The 15,918-nt window shown below is 40.0% G+C and overlaps 1 protein-coding gene across 1 annotated transcript in view; it reads right to left on the reverse strand.

The window, feature by feature from the left end:
- Window positions 1–14,453: 14,453 nt before the first annotated feature.
- The window catches only part of CCDC171 (coiled-coil domain containing 171), a 313,076-nt gene continuing 311,611 nt past the window's right edge, over window positions 14,454–15,918 (reverse strand). The window contains exon 25 of the mRNA XM_006881285.1: window positions 14,454–14,744. Within this exon, the coding sequence (XP_006881347.1) occupies window positions 14,517–14,744 (228 nt within the window). The 3' untranslated portion in view covers window positions 14,454–14,516. The remainder of the gene's footprint in view (window positions 14,745–15,918) is intronic.

The following is a 15,918-nucleotide window of genomic DNA, read 5'->3' on the forward strand; positions in this document are numbered from 1 at the left end:
GGGGCTGCACGGCGCGCCCATGGGTTCCATGAACCCTCTCTCTCCACTTCCGGCCATCCTGAGGACGATTTGGTGCTTTATAATCAAATTAGCCATCTGAGACAGTGACTGCTGTGTGTCTTTTAACTGTGTGCTAAATAGCATTCCTTATAATGTTCATAAGAGTCTGGTAAAGAAGGTATCATTATCTCCCCTTAACCTTCCAGAAATCTGAGGTCCAGAGGTCAAATCATTTGCCTGCGGTCACACAGCTGGAAAGTGAATTCAGTTCTAAATTCTCACAGTGCTCTCCTATCCCGCCAACCTGACCAAACAAAGCGCACCAAGTCAATGTCCACACCATAATCTCACCCTTCATATTAAATGATACATGCTGTCGCTTTCCCTTGCTTTATTCACACATCAGCAGTGGTACGTGCTCCCTGAGAGAGGAAGGGTGTCAGAGAGCACGAGAATGTTCTCAAAAGAAGTCGGCATTCTCCCAGTTCATGAAATAAACTATCACTACAATATGAACTTTATCACAAGTTCTTATCGACTCTAACAGGAGTGTGAGCCTTTTCAGTTATTAAAAGAATTGAAAGCTTTTTATTTTATTTTATTTTATTGTGTATGTAAAAGACAAACTCCTCCCTTTCAAATTATTTCACTTTCTAGTACAATTCCTTCTGGCTGGGAGGAGAACTTCAGACACTTTTTTCAAATAACCCCAAACCATTTAATCTGTACCTTTAGGAAGTCATGCTGAGAGTATATGGAGAAGAGGCAGACAGAGAGAAAGAGGAGAGTGGGAAGGGAGGAGGGGGGAGGAGACAAGCCAAGGCATTGTTTCTAAGTCATAAGAATCTCTCGATTTTTCTGGCCTACTTTAAAACGAGCTGGGTATTTCTAGCCATAAAGATACCCTAACCCTGTTTGGGTAGCTGCAACTTAAAAACCTGCTACTGTGGGCTCCGGGCAAATCTGTTCACCTATTAGTCACCCCATCATGTACCCCAGGACTGTCTAATTAAATACTTTCACTGGAAATTCAGATGCTTTTAACTAGCGACTTCAGCAGAAAATTTGAAATGTCAGCCATCCCGTTACACAGGACACAAATGGCTGCCTGGAGCGACACCCTCAGACAAAGGTCAAGGGCATTCCAGAGTTTGAGAAGCTTACAGATAAGACCTTTAAAGATGGTTTGGGGCCATGTGCCTGTAAGGAAAGTTCCAGTAGATCGCCAGTCTACAGAATCCCCAGCAGAAAGGATGGGCATGGACGAGTGGGTTCAGAACAGAATCTGAGGGGCTAAGAGGGGGTGGAGGAGTGAGCAGCGGTACCCCTGTACCCCTTCATTGGGTCAGAGACTGGAGAGGCTGTCGGGGGAAGGGCTGTCTTAAGAGCTTTTTTCCTTGGTTATACTATAAAAAGATCCTTAAAGATCTGGAAAATAGCATCTAATCTTAGAAGTTCAGTTCTCTGAATTCTTAGGAGCTGATTACTCTTGTTTTGGCAAAACAATTTCAATCTACCTTCTGGTTCTACAAAGGGAAAGTCAAGGTCCTGATTAAAATGGAAAACATTAACTGCTTTGTGTAAATGTGTCTGAAATTCACTTATGTGGGAAGTTGTACCTCAGTAGAGTCTGGGTGAGAAGTCAGGATTTTATTTTTTTTCTTCCTTGTAGCACTTGTCATGTGGCTAGCACCTGGACTCCCGAGTCAAGGAGAGGCGGACAAAGCACATTGATTGTGAAGAGGTATGCTGGCCTCCAAAACAAGGCTCGGATCAGGAAGAGGCACCCTGTGGAGGGGCTTTGTCTAAGAATGTTGGAAGTGTTAATATTACTACTACCTACTTTCCTCTAATAAAATCTCATTCACTTATTCTTAAGACCCCAAAGCTTTGCCAAACACTACAACCTCTACTTAGTTAATGTTGGGAATTAAGGCATGGGCCAAAGTCCAGTAAGGGTAGTGTGGTAGCAAACTCATAGGCCATTAAAGAGGGCCAAACTGTGGGGCTGTCGTTTGGTGCCAGGTGGCTGGTTAAAGTGACAAACTATATCCAAGATGGATTTGTGGGATACGTAAAACATTCCTTAGGGAGCTACAGAAATGTCCAGGAAGAGAAACTACCTAAAAGACTGGATTTCCTATGGTCACATGGGATAGGAGTTTACACTAATCTTTTCTGTGACAACTAAAGGGAATTGTGACCCACGGAGCTGCAAAGGTCTTTACAAGAAATGTGGGAGTGGAAGAAAGGCATGAAACAGGACAGGAGCTTGGGGGGATAGTTATTTTTGTAGGCTAAGGGAAACTGAAGGCAAGGCAAGAGACTTGAAAAGTCTAAGCGAGAAAACTTAATTGAGCTAGTTGCCTTCTGAAGCAGACAGGAAAGAATCAAGGCTAAAGAAAGCAGAGCGGGAGAAACAGGGACACAGAAGGAGAGGACAAAATATTTTAAGGCTAAAGGAGAGAAACTGAAAAAAAAAAACCAACAAAAAACCCAAAAACAAACCACCCAACTCACTTAAGTTAACATTTGGTGGGGTGTCTCCCCCCACTCCAACAAAAATAAGAGATGGGGTCAAATGGTCTTTTGGCCACTCTATCAAAAGCAACACAACAGAAGAGGTGCTGAAATCTTGAATAAAAATTTTCAGAGAGAATAAAAAAGAAAACAGAAAGGGGATGTTAAACGCCAGCCAGCTGAAGTCTCTGTGCCAATCAGTGTTCAAAAAATGATGGTGGTGGTGGCGGTGGCGACGATGATGAGCCACTGAGCAGAGGACCACTTATAGTGACCTTATAAACAATAGTTCTGACCCCTGTCCTATCCTGTGCCATCCTCACAATTTCTGACACACTCGAGCTAAGTGCTGTAGTCACTGTGTCAATTCACCTGGTTGAGAGTCTTCCTCTCCTTCGCCATCCATCCGCCTTTCCAAGTAGGATGTCTTTCTCCAAGAAATAACAAATTAGAGACACAGAAATCAGCTGCAGGCTTTTATTCAGGCCTTGAGTTTGGCAGGTGGCAATAGTGATCAGTGGAGAGGGCAAAATTAGACATCAGAGAAGCAAGGATGGGAATGAAACATTGTCAGAAAAGAGAAGTGAGTTAATATCCTAATTTAGAATGACAAGCTGCTTTGGCAGGAAAAAAGGGTGTGGGGAAGGGGAGTGTGAGGAAGGAAGATGGAAAAGCTACAGTGAGAGAAAGTGATTCTTTCCTCAGTTTATTAGCATTTGCTGCAGAAGGTCAAGGACTACAGTCTTCAATATGGATTAAAGCTCAACATCAAGAAGACAAAGATTCTCACCACTGGGCCAATTGGCAGCATCATGATAGATGGTGAAGAGACTGAGATTGTGAACAATTTGATCTTGCTCGTGTCCACAGTCAACACTCTTGGCACCAGCAAAGAGGAAATGAAGACACAAATTGGATTAGAAAAGTCTTCTGTTAGAGGGCTAAAGAGCAAAGATGTCAATCTAGAGACTAAGGTGCATCTGATCCAGACCATCATCTTCACAATTACTTGCTATGTCCCAGAGAGCTGGACGATGACCAAAGATAACAGAAAAGGAATTGATGCCTTTGAATCATGGTGCTGGAGAAGAGTATTGAACAACCCATGGACAGCCAAGAGAATAAACAGGTCTGTCCCAGAGAGGGTGAAACCAAGTTGCTCTCTGGAAGATTAAAACTTCATCTGACATACTTTGGACATGCTGTCAAGAGGGACCAATCCTTTGAGGCGGGTATCATGTTTGGAAGGGTGGGAGGATAATGCAAGAGAAGATGACTCTGGATGAGATTAACTGACACAGTGATGGGATAATGTGGGCAGGTGTGTCAGAGACAGTGAGACTGGCTCAGGATAGGACAGGGTTCAGACGTATTGTGCACAGGACTGCTATGAGTCACAAGTGACTTGATGGCACACAACAGCAGCAGCATCTATTGACATGCTTTCTTTGCCGTATTAAAATATAGATATATTTGCATAGCTACAGCATATGCATTTAAAACCCACAATCATTGTGCTTGGTAATAACTGGTGGAAGGGGAGATCAATGCAAGAAAATGACAGTCTAAGACATGGCTCCTCCTATAAGGAGGCTGTTGTTGTTGTTGTTGTTGTTGTTGTTGTTGTTGTTGTGTACCAATGAGTTGGAACCGACCCATAGCTGGCCCTCTAGTGTGTTTCAGAGGCAGTTGATCACATGGGAGGAGATTACACATCTTTCTCTCACAGAGCAGCTGGTGGTTTAACCACATGCCTTCTGGACTGCAGCACAGCTTCTTAGCCACACCACTAGGCCACCAGAGTTTAGCGGTCCAAAAAGGAGATTCTGATTGGTAATCAGAAAACATGATAAAGTGAAGCAAAGCGTGCTTGAGGGAAGTGAAAAGCCTACCTCAGAGAGCCTGGGACAGATTCAAGGACAGCGTGAGGACACTCAAACCAAGTCTGGAAAGATGGTTTTGAATTTGTCGGCAAGTATGGGGAAAGAAAGTATTGCACGTCTCAGAGTATAATGTGGAAAGCTACAGAGGGAAATCAGACTAGTAATAGTTCCAGAAATCAAATTATATAACTTCAGTGTACCATACTTACAACTTCTTAATGTAGTTTCTCTATAAATAAAAATGGTTTTTCTTTCCTATGGACAACAAATTTGCATGTAGGGGGCTCTGATCGCTTAGTGGTAAGAACTGTGCTGTCAATGCAAAGGTAAGAGGTTCAAATCCACCAGCTGCGCAGCAAGAGAAAGATGGCAGTCAACTCTCATGCGTTTTACTGCCTCTGAAAATCCACTGGAGGGTCAGCTGTGAGTTGACATAACAACAAACAAGAAGCTGGTTTGGTTAAAAAAAAAAAATCAACAAAATTACAAACTTTTAGTCAAGCCCAAAAGATAAAGGGAGGAAATTCAAATTATTAAAAATCAAACATAGAGGACACACTGAACTTGCAGAATTTAAAAGGATAATTTTGTGCTGAGAAATTAAATAATGCAAATGAAGTGGACATATTCCTTGAAAGATACAAATTACTAAAATGGACTCAGAGGAAACAAAAGATCTGAGTAGACATATTCTGTAAAGAGACTGGACAATAATTTAAAAATATGCCCACAGAGAAGGCCAGGACCAGAGACCGTCACCCGAAAATTCTATAAACATTTGAAAAAATTAACACTCATCATTTACAAACTTCTCCAAAAAACAAATGACGAAGAAGCCTTTTCCAGTTCCTAATATGAGGACAGAATTATTCTGAGACAAGCAAAGTCATCTCAAGAAAGGACACTACATGGCCAAACAGGATTTATCCCAGCATGCAAGTGCGCTCTGACATGAAAATCATGAAGCATGCAATATTCCTAAGATAAAAACGATATGATATGATCATCTCACTCACTCACTCACTGCCATCAAGTGAGAGCTTACTCACAGCGGACGCTCCGGAAGGTTCTCCAAGGCTGCAAATCCCATGGGAGGAGAATGCCCATCTTTTCCCTGCACAGCCACTGGAGGTGGAATGGAATCACCAGAGAATTAACATCAGAGCTTCCTAGGGTCTACACCACCACAGCTCCCTGGTCATACATATTCAGAAAAAGAATATGACAAAATCCAGTATCCTTCACGTAAAAAAAAATTAATAAAGCAACCAACCAACAAACAGAAAACCCCATTCAACCAACTAGGAATGGAAGGGAATGTCTTCAGCCTGACTGAGAGCATCTATAAAAATTGCCACTCGGGGAGATCCAGTGGCTTCATGGCAAGGTGTTAAGCTGCCAGCTCCAAGACACACAGTTCAAAAGTCCCAACTGCTCTGCAGGAAAAAGATGAGCCTTCTCCTCCTGTGAGATTTACTGCCCCTAAAAAATCCATTGGTTTTCTATGACTCATACACAACAGCAGTATCTTCCTTAGTGGTGAATGTCTTAACACTTTCACCCTAAAATTAGCAATAACAGAAGAATATTTGGTCTTATTACTGCTGTTGACAAGGTTTTAGCCAAAACAATTGGTGAGAAAACGGAAATAATGGCATTCAGAATTGAAAGAAAGAAATAAAGCTGTCTTTGCTGATAATATGGTCTTGTCTATATAAAATTACAAGGAATTCACGGACACTATTACAATTTTAAAATGCATTCAGGGGGAATAAAGGATATAAGATTAATATATAAAAAGTCAATTCTATTTCTATACATTAGATATGAACAATCTAAAAAAGTAAAATCAAGGATAAAATTCCATTTACAACAAAACAACAACAAAAATACTTAGACATACATTTAACAAAAAAATTATATTGAAAAGTATTCAACATAACTGAAAGAAATGTAAATTTTTAATAAGTGGAAAGATCATGTTCAAATCATAATAGTGTCAAGATAGCAATACTTCACAAATTGATCTATAGATTTTAAACAAATCCCACTAGAATTCTGTTTTGTACAAATTCATAAGCTGATCTCAGAACTCACATGGAGTTAAGCTCCAAGAACAGCCAAAACAATCTTAAAAATAAACAAAAAAAAGAGGTATGATTCACTCCTTCCCCTTTCAAACCTAAAGCAGTCAAGAGTGGTGCACTGGGCATTATGTAGACAAAGAGATCAAAGGAATAGCATTGCCAACACAAAAAGGAACACTTACATTTATATCCAATTGCTTTTCACAAATATGCCACAACAATTCAATGGAGAATAAAGCATCTTTCCAATAAACGGTGCTGGATGCCAAAGAATGAAGGTAGGATGCTTTCTCTCACCCACTTACAATATATATAAAAATAAACTCAAAATGAAACACTGATTTAAATGTAAGTGCCGACACTAAAAATTATTAGAAGGAAAGAAAGGGCACATTTTTGTAATATTGAGTTCAGCAATATTGTTGCTGTTTTTGTTGTTTTAGTAGTTCTTCAAAAGTCATGGTACATTCACACAATGGAATATTATGCAGCAGGGAGGAGCAATGATTTCTGCAAATTACTACCTAACATGGGAGGGACTGGAGAGTATTATGCTAAGTGAACTAACTCAGTCCCATAAGGACAAATACTGTATAAGACCATTATTGTAGAATAAATACATGGATCAGGGTGGGAGGAGGACTTAATTATATTGTCACATAATTTGATGCAAGGAGGGAGGGATGGGTAAACAAAAGGGGAAAGAACCAGTGTGAAAAATAATGTATACAAAATTTGTGAACTTTGTATGCAAACCAGTACATAAAATAAAATTTTTTAAAAAATTTAAAAAGTTAAATTTGGAGTTATAATGTGATCTGGCAATTCTCCTAGGAACACGCTCATGGAAAATGAAAATATACTTCCACACAGAACCTATACAACAATGCTCCATTCAGCACTATTCAGAATAGTGAAATGATGGAAACACCCAAATTTCCATCAAATGTCGAATGGCTAAACAAAATTTAATGTATTCAAATAACAGCATTACTACAAGAAGATGAAGGTAAATAACCCAATTGAAAAATGGGCACAGGATATGAACAGACACTTCACTAAAGAAGACATTCAAATGGCCAACAAGTACATGAAGAAATGTTCAAAATCCCTAGCTCTAAGAGAGATGCAAATCAAAACAACTATGAGATACCATCTCACCCCAGTCAGAATAGCAAAATTTAACAGAGTGGCAAACAACAAATGCTGGCGAGGTTAGGGAGAGACTGGAACCCTTATTCACTGTTGGTGGGAGTGTAAAATGGTGCAAACACTGTGGAAGATCGTATGTCGATCTCTCAAAAAGTTGCAAATAGAAGTAACATTTGACCCAGCAATTCCATTACTGAGAATACACCCTAAGGAAACCCTAATTGCCAACCAGACAGATATATGCACACCCATGTTTATTGCAGCTTTGTTCACAATAGTAAAGAGTTGGAAACAACCTAAGTGCCCATCAACAAAAGAATGGATAGAGAAGCTATAATATATTCACACGATGGAATACTATGCTGCATTGAAAAACAAGGAACTCATGCAATATTATTAAAAATGGGTGACCTTGGAGGATATTACTCTGAGTGAAATATCTCGGTCACAAAAGGACAGGTGCTACATGGTGCCACTATTGTAGAATGGGACTGAGATCAGGGTTGGGGTGAGATGGTGAAAAATTGGATAAATTATGTATACTGCATTGAAACAGTTGAGGGAGAGAACTGTTTGAAAGCGATATATGCTTGGGTATTACGGTTATGACAAGAGTCCAGAATGAAGGTTGCATAGTGGAGTGTACTTGCGGGGGTGGGGTGGGGGGGGAGGGTGCAGATTCTATGCCAATGAAATAATTTTTCTTTTACTTTTCAAAGATAAGTGTGAACTGGGGGGATGGATGGGCAGGGAGCAAAAAATGCAACAATGAATGTATGGAAATCCAAAATCTCTGTAAACGTTCATTAAAATTCATTTAAAAAAATTTAAAAACAAATAACTGAATATTGAATAACTGAGTTAGAAAGGAATTAAGTACTTACTGATACATACTCACAGGAGTGATAAAACTAGAAAATATCATACTATGGATATTTATCTCAATTATCCATAGTAGGGAAATCTAATAATATAGAATTCAGATCACTAATTTCAGGGACTAGGGTTGAAATGGGGTAGGAACAACTGTTAATGTGTAAGACATTTCTCTCTGTGAGATACATTCTGGCATTAGACTCAACCTTATCTTAAAAACTATGCAATCTTCTACTTTTTTCAGGGTAAAAAATGCAAATTGTATCTAACAAAAGGTGGGTTTTATCCCAATGCATGTGCTTTGATCTAGACTCTAAATTTGTTGGACAGTAGATAAGTGGAAATACCAAGGCATGGTACTGTCATACTCATTAAGTGTGTAAAAAAAGCTGGGCAATGAATAAGAAAGACTGAAGAAGTGACACATTGAATGAAGGTGTTGGTGAAAAATAGTGAATCTATGCTAGACTGACAGGAGGAGGAGGAAATCATCTTGGAAGAGCAGTCGGAATGCCCTTTAGAAGCACTTGGAGGCTCTGTCGCACATACTTTGGACATGTTGTCAGGAGGAATCTGTTCCTGGAGAAAAGTATCATGCTTGGTAGAGGGTTCACAAAACAATTAAAAAAGGGAAGACCATCGACACGAGGGATTGACACAGCAACTGCAACAAGGGGCTCAAACACAGAAATAACTCTGACGATAGCGGAGGACTGTGTGGCACTTTGTTCTTGTTCATAGAGTCACTATGAGTCGTAACTGACTCAACAGCACTTCACAATAACGGCGTCGATAAGCCCTGGCAATGGTGACCGCCTCACTGGTGACAAGGTAACATAAGGTTTCTACTTTGATTAACTTTATGGTCAGGGAAGGTTGTATTGTAATTCCTCAAAAGTTTTCCCTTAGGGAAAATAAGAGTTCACCCTTTCCATAAAGATAGTAAGAAGTCCTACAGGTTATGAAATGACTTTTAAACTGATAAGTACCCCAAGCCAGGACTGTTCTGTGGAATGCTATAGGTCGAGGTCGGACACTGTAAACAGGAGGCCTATCCTGTTGCACAGAAGAAGATACACTGTGCTGGGTGGAAGTCCTGCACTTCCACGGGTGTTGACCCCATATGCGCGTCAGTGTAATAGCACCACCATTCATTATCTGAGAGCATCTTAACTGTGACTGTGAATGTGAACTCGGTTTCCTAGCAATCTCTTTCTGTCCCCATAGCACATATTTAGCATATTTCTTTCTACGGAGGGAAAACGTGGTGCTTCTGTGAATTCAACAGTCAGTGGTACCTCAAGGTCACTAAAATGAACTGTTGCCTCTAACCTTTTGTTCCTAAATTATTTCCAAGCTCCAGCACTTTCTGTATACAATTTTAGGATGGAAGTTTTCATTCTTGGGCCAAAAGTGGACTATGACAAAGTTAAGAAAAATATATTTTGGCCATTGCCTAAAGAGAAATAACAATGGGATTGTTCTATTATATATCATAGATTTATCGTGCAGTGTTTTTATTGGCCATCCAGTTCAATTTCACTTATCTTGGTCTGCATTCTCTTTTTCTCATCTTGGGTAAACACTACAAAGTACGAAAGAGACCTACAGAGGACGACTGAGAAGAGCTAACTCACGGTATAGTCCTGTCATTAGTGAATATGCATGCGCATCTGACCACTCCGAGCCTGTCACATGAGCTTCTTAGGATCCAAGGAAGACTTTAAAAAAAAATTTTACATATTTTCTACAGCAGCACAAGCTTCCTGGGAGGGCTCTGTCAATAATCAGCATCTCACTGGCATTAACATGCAATAAAAGACAACGAAGCATGACTCAATTAAACCACAGAAACACGGTCTTTGGATAACATTAACCCAGTTGTTTTCAAAGCTTTCCGTGGGGCTTCTGCTGCGTAACGAACACGAAGGTCAGAGCTTTGAAAACGTGCCCGAGCATCTAACAGACCCGCACAGAAGACAATGAGGAGGAAAAGGCAAAACCCCGTTTGGACTCCTCGTCTTTCCATAAGGCGTCCAGGCATCACAGTTTCTCGGATTGCAGCATCTCCCGACTGCAAAGACTCAGAAGGCACTGCCCCACTGAGATGTCAGAATATGTGTAATTTGCACAGAAAATACTGGTCAAGAGACCTTTAGACTTAGATCTGTTTGAAAACAGTAAAAAAGAAAAAATCATGCAGGGCATGATTCAGAAAAAAAAATATGGAAGCATCCCCATAGGAACTCACACGAAGGCTGGTATCTGGGTATGACAACCTACACAGTATACAGCCAGCTAAGGTCTTAGAGGAGAGCATCTAGGTTAGAGGAAAGAGGAGATCCCTCTTCCCTCTGTGGGCATTGACACATTTCTGTCTCCACCCACAGTACTCCTGAGAAGCAGAAGTTGTGAAGCTTCATCTCCCATACTTTCAGAATGTTATCAGAAGGGGCTAGTCCTCAGAGGAAGGCATTACATTCATGTCTGGTAGGATAATTTAGGAGAAGAAAATTTTCTTGGTTTGGTAGTATTAAAAATTAATTTCTAAGCCTTTTCAAAAATGTTTTTTAAACTTAGTAACTGGTTGCAAATAATCAGTAGATTTCTATGGTTGCTGTCACAAATTACCACAAAATATGTGGCTTAAATAATGGGGGAAAAAAATCACTCATTACCTTCTGGTTCTGGAGGCGCAGACGAGAAGACCTGTTTCTAGGCTCTTTTTGGTCTCACCATTCACCTGCATTCCTTGGCTTGCAGCCCTTCCCTTCACCATCAAAGCACATCACTCCCATCTCTGTTTCCATCATCACAATACTTCCTCCTCTGTAGAGCAAAATATTTCTCCATTTCCCTCTTAAGGACTCTTGTGATTGCATTGAGGGCTCAACTAATAATCTAAGGTAATTCTTATCTCAAGATCCATGGTTTAGTTGTATCTTCAAAGTCCTCATTCTTATGTTTGCTAACATTCACAGGTCCCAGCGATTAGGATGTGGATACCTTTGGGGCTATTTTTCAGCCTGCTACCAAACTAGATAATATATCTTAAAATCCCTATTCTCAGGCCAGTACTTACACATGTAATCAACTCTACACTTTCTTGATCAGCTTTATTCAACATATGGTAAGACAGTTGGTAAATTAAAGTGAGTGTTCACTACGTAAAATATCATGTAACCATACCATAATTTCTAACGGCCTCGCACGTGTTATGTCCTACCAAGACTCTTGTATTAAAACTGCTGGCAAACTCTCCAATAAGCTAAGACGATAAGGTACAAGAACAAAGGAGGCAGGTGACAGAGGCCATTTTTCTAGATCACAGGTAAGAAAGAAAATCCACAGACAGGAACATAAAGTAAAACTTCCTTCTCCTTACAGCATTTGCCGTTTTTCTCCTCATAAATCCCCATAATATTTATCATTCTTAAAGGGGTAAAGAATCAGATCATGCAACTATCCTCATCAGTACAACACAGATCTCAAATATGCAGCAAATGTGGTCACTAAGGTGCTCAGAAGCAGTCTACAGTCTCTTAGATCTCCATAGGACATGTCATTAAGCCTTCTCCTCCTGCTGGGCCTGACTTCTGGGAAAAAAGCATCTGGTATAAATATTCCTCTATTTGGGAGTGAATACTAATGACCGCTCAGGAGACACATCCTTCCGTCTCCATGGCCTTTAGCATGTTCTTGGCTATAAACGTGACATGATTTCATGAGATTCAATCGTAATTTTGAATTTATGGTTCAGAATTTACCATTTAGATACACCTGCATAATTAGACAACTATAAATATGAAGAGGCAAACACATTTATATTTGGCATTATATCATTAACAGATTATAGAATTAAGGTAAGATGACCACAGAATGCCCAAAGTAATGTTTAAAAGATACTTGTTCTTCTTCGATCAGCAGAATTTGGAAACAGATTCAATGTGTGTATTACACAGGATAATATGATTTTCCTATAGTAGGAGACTTGGAAACATAATAATTGCACATGAATTTAAAAACTTTCTATCAATTCCTATATGGACAATATCCAAATGATTGTATGGAAAGATAGGAGAAAGGATATTTAAATATACAGTTATGCCAATGCACGCACACAATAACAACAGCAGTGTCTGCATTATAGTGAATTTTCAAGTTACAGTTCATACCCATTAAATGCCACAAATATAGCCTACAATATCAAAGCCTGGAAGGACTACTAAAAGGACTTAGAATGAATCAGTGAATAAAGAGAAACTCAGCTAAAGATATAATTCTCTTCTGCACAAAAAGCTTCCTAAAGTTTTACCTCAATCTAATTGACTCGGTATGATAAGGAAATGGCATGGTGTACCCAGTATGACAGTCAAGTGTTGTGTTATTCCAGGTAGTACAAATCACTCTGCTAATTGGGCTAATAATTAGTGTATCATTTTATTTATCAAGGCCAATACAAAATTTCAGAAGTTAAGCATATTTGGATCAAATGTTACTACAAAGAAAATAAGATTGCATAGATCTCAAAACACTGTTGTTTTCTATTGTGTCGTGACTCAGTAAAAATACAGAACATAGATTTTTGTATCAGAATTGTTTGCCCAAAACTATAGTTCACATCAGAAGTTAATAACATTTGGGAGCTAAATGATTAAAACAAAATCAAACATGCATTACAAATATTCTTTTGTTCCTCACTTCTCATGATGCAGACTGCAAGGATTTAACCTTTAAGGGTTAAAGAGTTTAATCAATGTCAGTGTCTGATCTTCTGAAGGCGATAAAGAGCGGTCTGTCTAGCGATGCCCAACAGAACATCACTTTGTCAAGCCACAAGGCGCCCAAAAGCTTGTCAAGTAAGTTACCAGAAACCGCTTTGTGGTTAGAACTCAGCTCCTTCCTGTTTGACCTATTATTTGATATTTGACCACTTGGTTGCAAGACACTTGCTCTTTCTAGCTGAAATGTCACTGGGGCATCTTGTCAGCTCCCCGACATCTCGGCCTGACATACAATTTTACTTTTGTGTGCTACAAGGCAGAAACCGCAGGGCGATGGCCTGGCTTTAAATTCTGTCAGCATCAAAGATGGGCGTCACTCTTGGGTCTTACCAACAACAAAAACAAAATCCGGAGTCCATTTTGAAGGTCAAAACAGCCATTACCTTCAAGTTTTTCAGCTTAGACTAAATATATTACCTGCAATAGCGGTGTGGGAAACGTCCTTAGGAAGTGCCTACGCATACCCCAGAAATCCTCCCAGCACAATTGCTCTGCTCTCTGATCAAATGCAGACTTGATAAGGGGGTGGTTTTCAATGCCTGCAGGGACCCGATGCAGCAGTTAACTTAACTTGTTCAAATGGGCAAGTGGTATCATGTAGCTTTACAAGGAGCAACCCGACCTTCACACATTGACCAGGAGTGACATTATTGTGCAGGAGGAGAAGCAGTCACATCATTTCTGTTTTGCACAACCTGCTTAAAGTTTGCAACTAAATGCTTGTCTTCAGTTGAGCTGACAAGAGAGAAGAGGGGGCTCAGTGAACCATGGCAGGGCTGCCATGAAATGACAGGAATCATTGGCATACATTTCAAATAGCTCTCTCAATCCTATTAAAGTATTGCAGTCCTGCTTTAAAATAGACAAGTATGAAACAACTTTGATAGATAGAGACTAAAATGGCTTATTGATTTTTTAAGTCTGAGGGAAATTACCCAAAATGTGTCATTCTTTAACATTTAAAAATATGCTACATAAAAATGAGCAACTGTGATAATAAATAAAACTTAAGAGGGGGAAAAGGCAGGCTACTTAGTTATGCAAGGAGTTATAGATACCCACCACATCAAAATACTGTCTAATTTTGTATATAAAGAAGAAGAAGAAGAAGCCTTTTGTGCTGAAACAAAATTCAATTATTAAGAAGTTTGCCCCTTCAAAACGTTTTTAATTGTATTGTTAACTTGTCTTCCTTTTTTTTTAATTGCATAAAGTCATAATCCGGTCTGAGCTGGTCTTTTGGCATTTGCAGACACCGTCACTGGAGAGGAGTGAGGTTGGCTGAGAACCTGGGTCACAGGATTCAGAAAAGTCTCCTTTAGGAAAGTGTAGGTGCTATCAAGTTCAGCTTTCAATGGCAAAAAGTCCCCAACAACAACTGTGTCCGAGGGAAGAGCAGTTCTCGAAGGAATGGAGAGATTTGAATGGTCTCGTGATCCTGCCTGTGACATAAAAACAAAGAAAAACAAAATAAGCGTAGTCTAAAGCCCTATAAACAGAATCTAAAAGCACGAACAGAGAAGTGCACGACTAATCAGCTTAGTGTAGGATGAGGTTGGTACTGTCATTTAAGTAAGGGGTCCCTGTGGGACAGTGGTTAAGTGCTCAGCTGGGAGCTGAAAGGTTGGCATTTCAAACCCACCAGGCACTACCCAGGAGAAAGATGAGGAAATTCGTTTCCATAACAATTATAGCTTTGGAAACCCTGTGAGGCAGTTCTGAGCCATGAATCAGTCAACATGGCATCGATGTTGGGGTTCAATGTGACAATATATAAATAAGAAGTGGTTTTCCAAGTGGGACTGAGTCATAAACTTTTCAGGGCAATGAGAGCTGGCTTAAGCACAAAAGCTTTTCCTGAAGCCTTTTATAAAGTTACTGTGTCAGAGTAAGTGCTAACCAGATATTTTCTATCTTTGCTTCTTCAAGCCATTGGTAAGTCACAGAAACTGGTGTTGATAGTATTAATTGTATTATGGTGTACAGCATATTCTACATAATATACACTATAATATGAGAGAAGAACAACTGATGCCTTTGACTGGTGGTTTTGGAGAAGAGCGCTGAATATCCCATGGATTGGCAAAAGAACAAACAGGTAAGTCTCAGAGAAAGTCCAGCCAGCACACTCCTTAAAGGATGACAAAATTCCATCTCACATACTCTGGGCACGTTTTTAGGAGGGAGCTCTTCCTCGGAGGGGGACATCACGCTTGGAAAGGTGGACAGTCAGCAAAAGAGAGGAAGACCCTCATCTAGATGGAATGACACAACTACTACAGCAATGGCCTCAAGTGAATCAGAGATGATGAGGATGGCACAAGATAGGACAGGATTCAGATCTGTAGTTCACAGGGTCGCTTTGAGTCGTATCCGATTCCACAGCACTGAACAGCAGTAACAACACCGCAGTATGGAGGGTTCTGGTGGCCTAGAGGAAGGATTTGAACTGCCAATCCAAATGCAGGAGGTTTAAATCCATCAACTGCTCCATGGAAGAAAGACAGGAAATCTCTCGTGCGATTTACTTCCTATGAAAACACTTTGGAGGGTCAGCTGTGGGTTGGTTACAACTCAGGGGCACACAACAACAACAAAATATGAAAGATTAGGCTA

This window comes from Elephantulus edwardii, unplaced genomic scaffold (assembly GCF_000299155.1).
Source record: "Elephantulus edwardii isolate Elephantulus edwardi_28Jun2011 unplaced genomic scaffold, EleEdw1.0 scaffold00014, whole genome shotgun sequence".
Classification (NCBI taxonomy): Eukaryota; Metazoa; Chordata; class Mammalia; order Macroscelidea; family Macroscelididae; genus Elephantulus; species Elephantulus edwardii.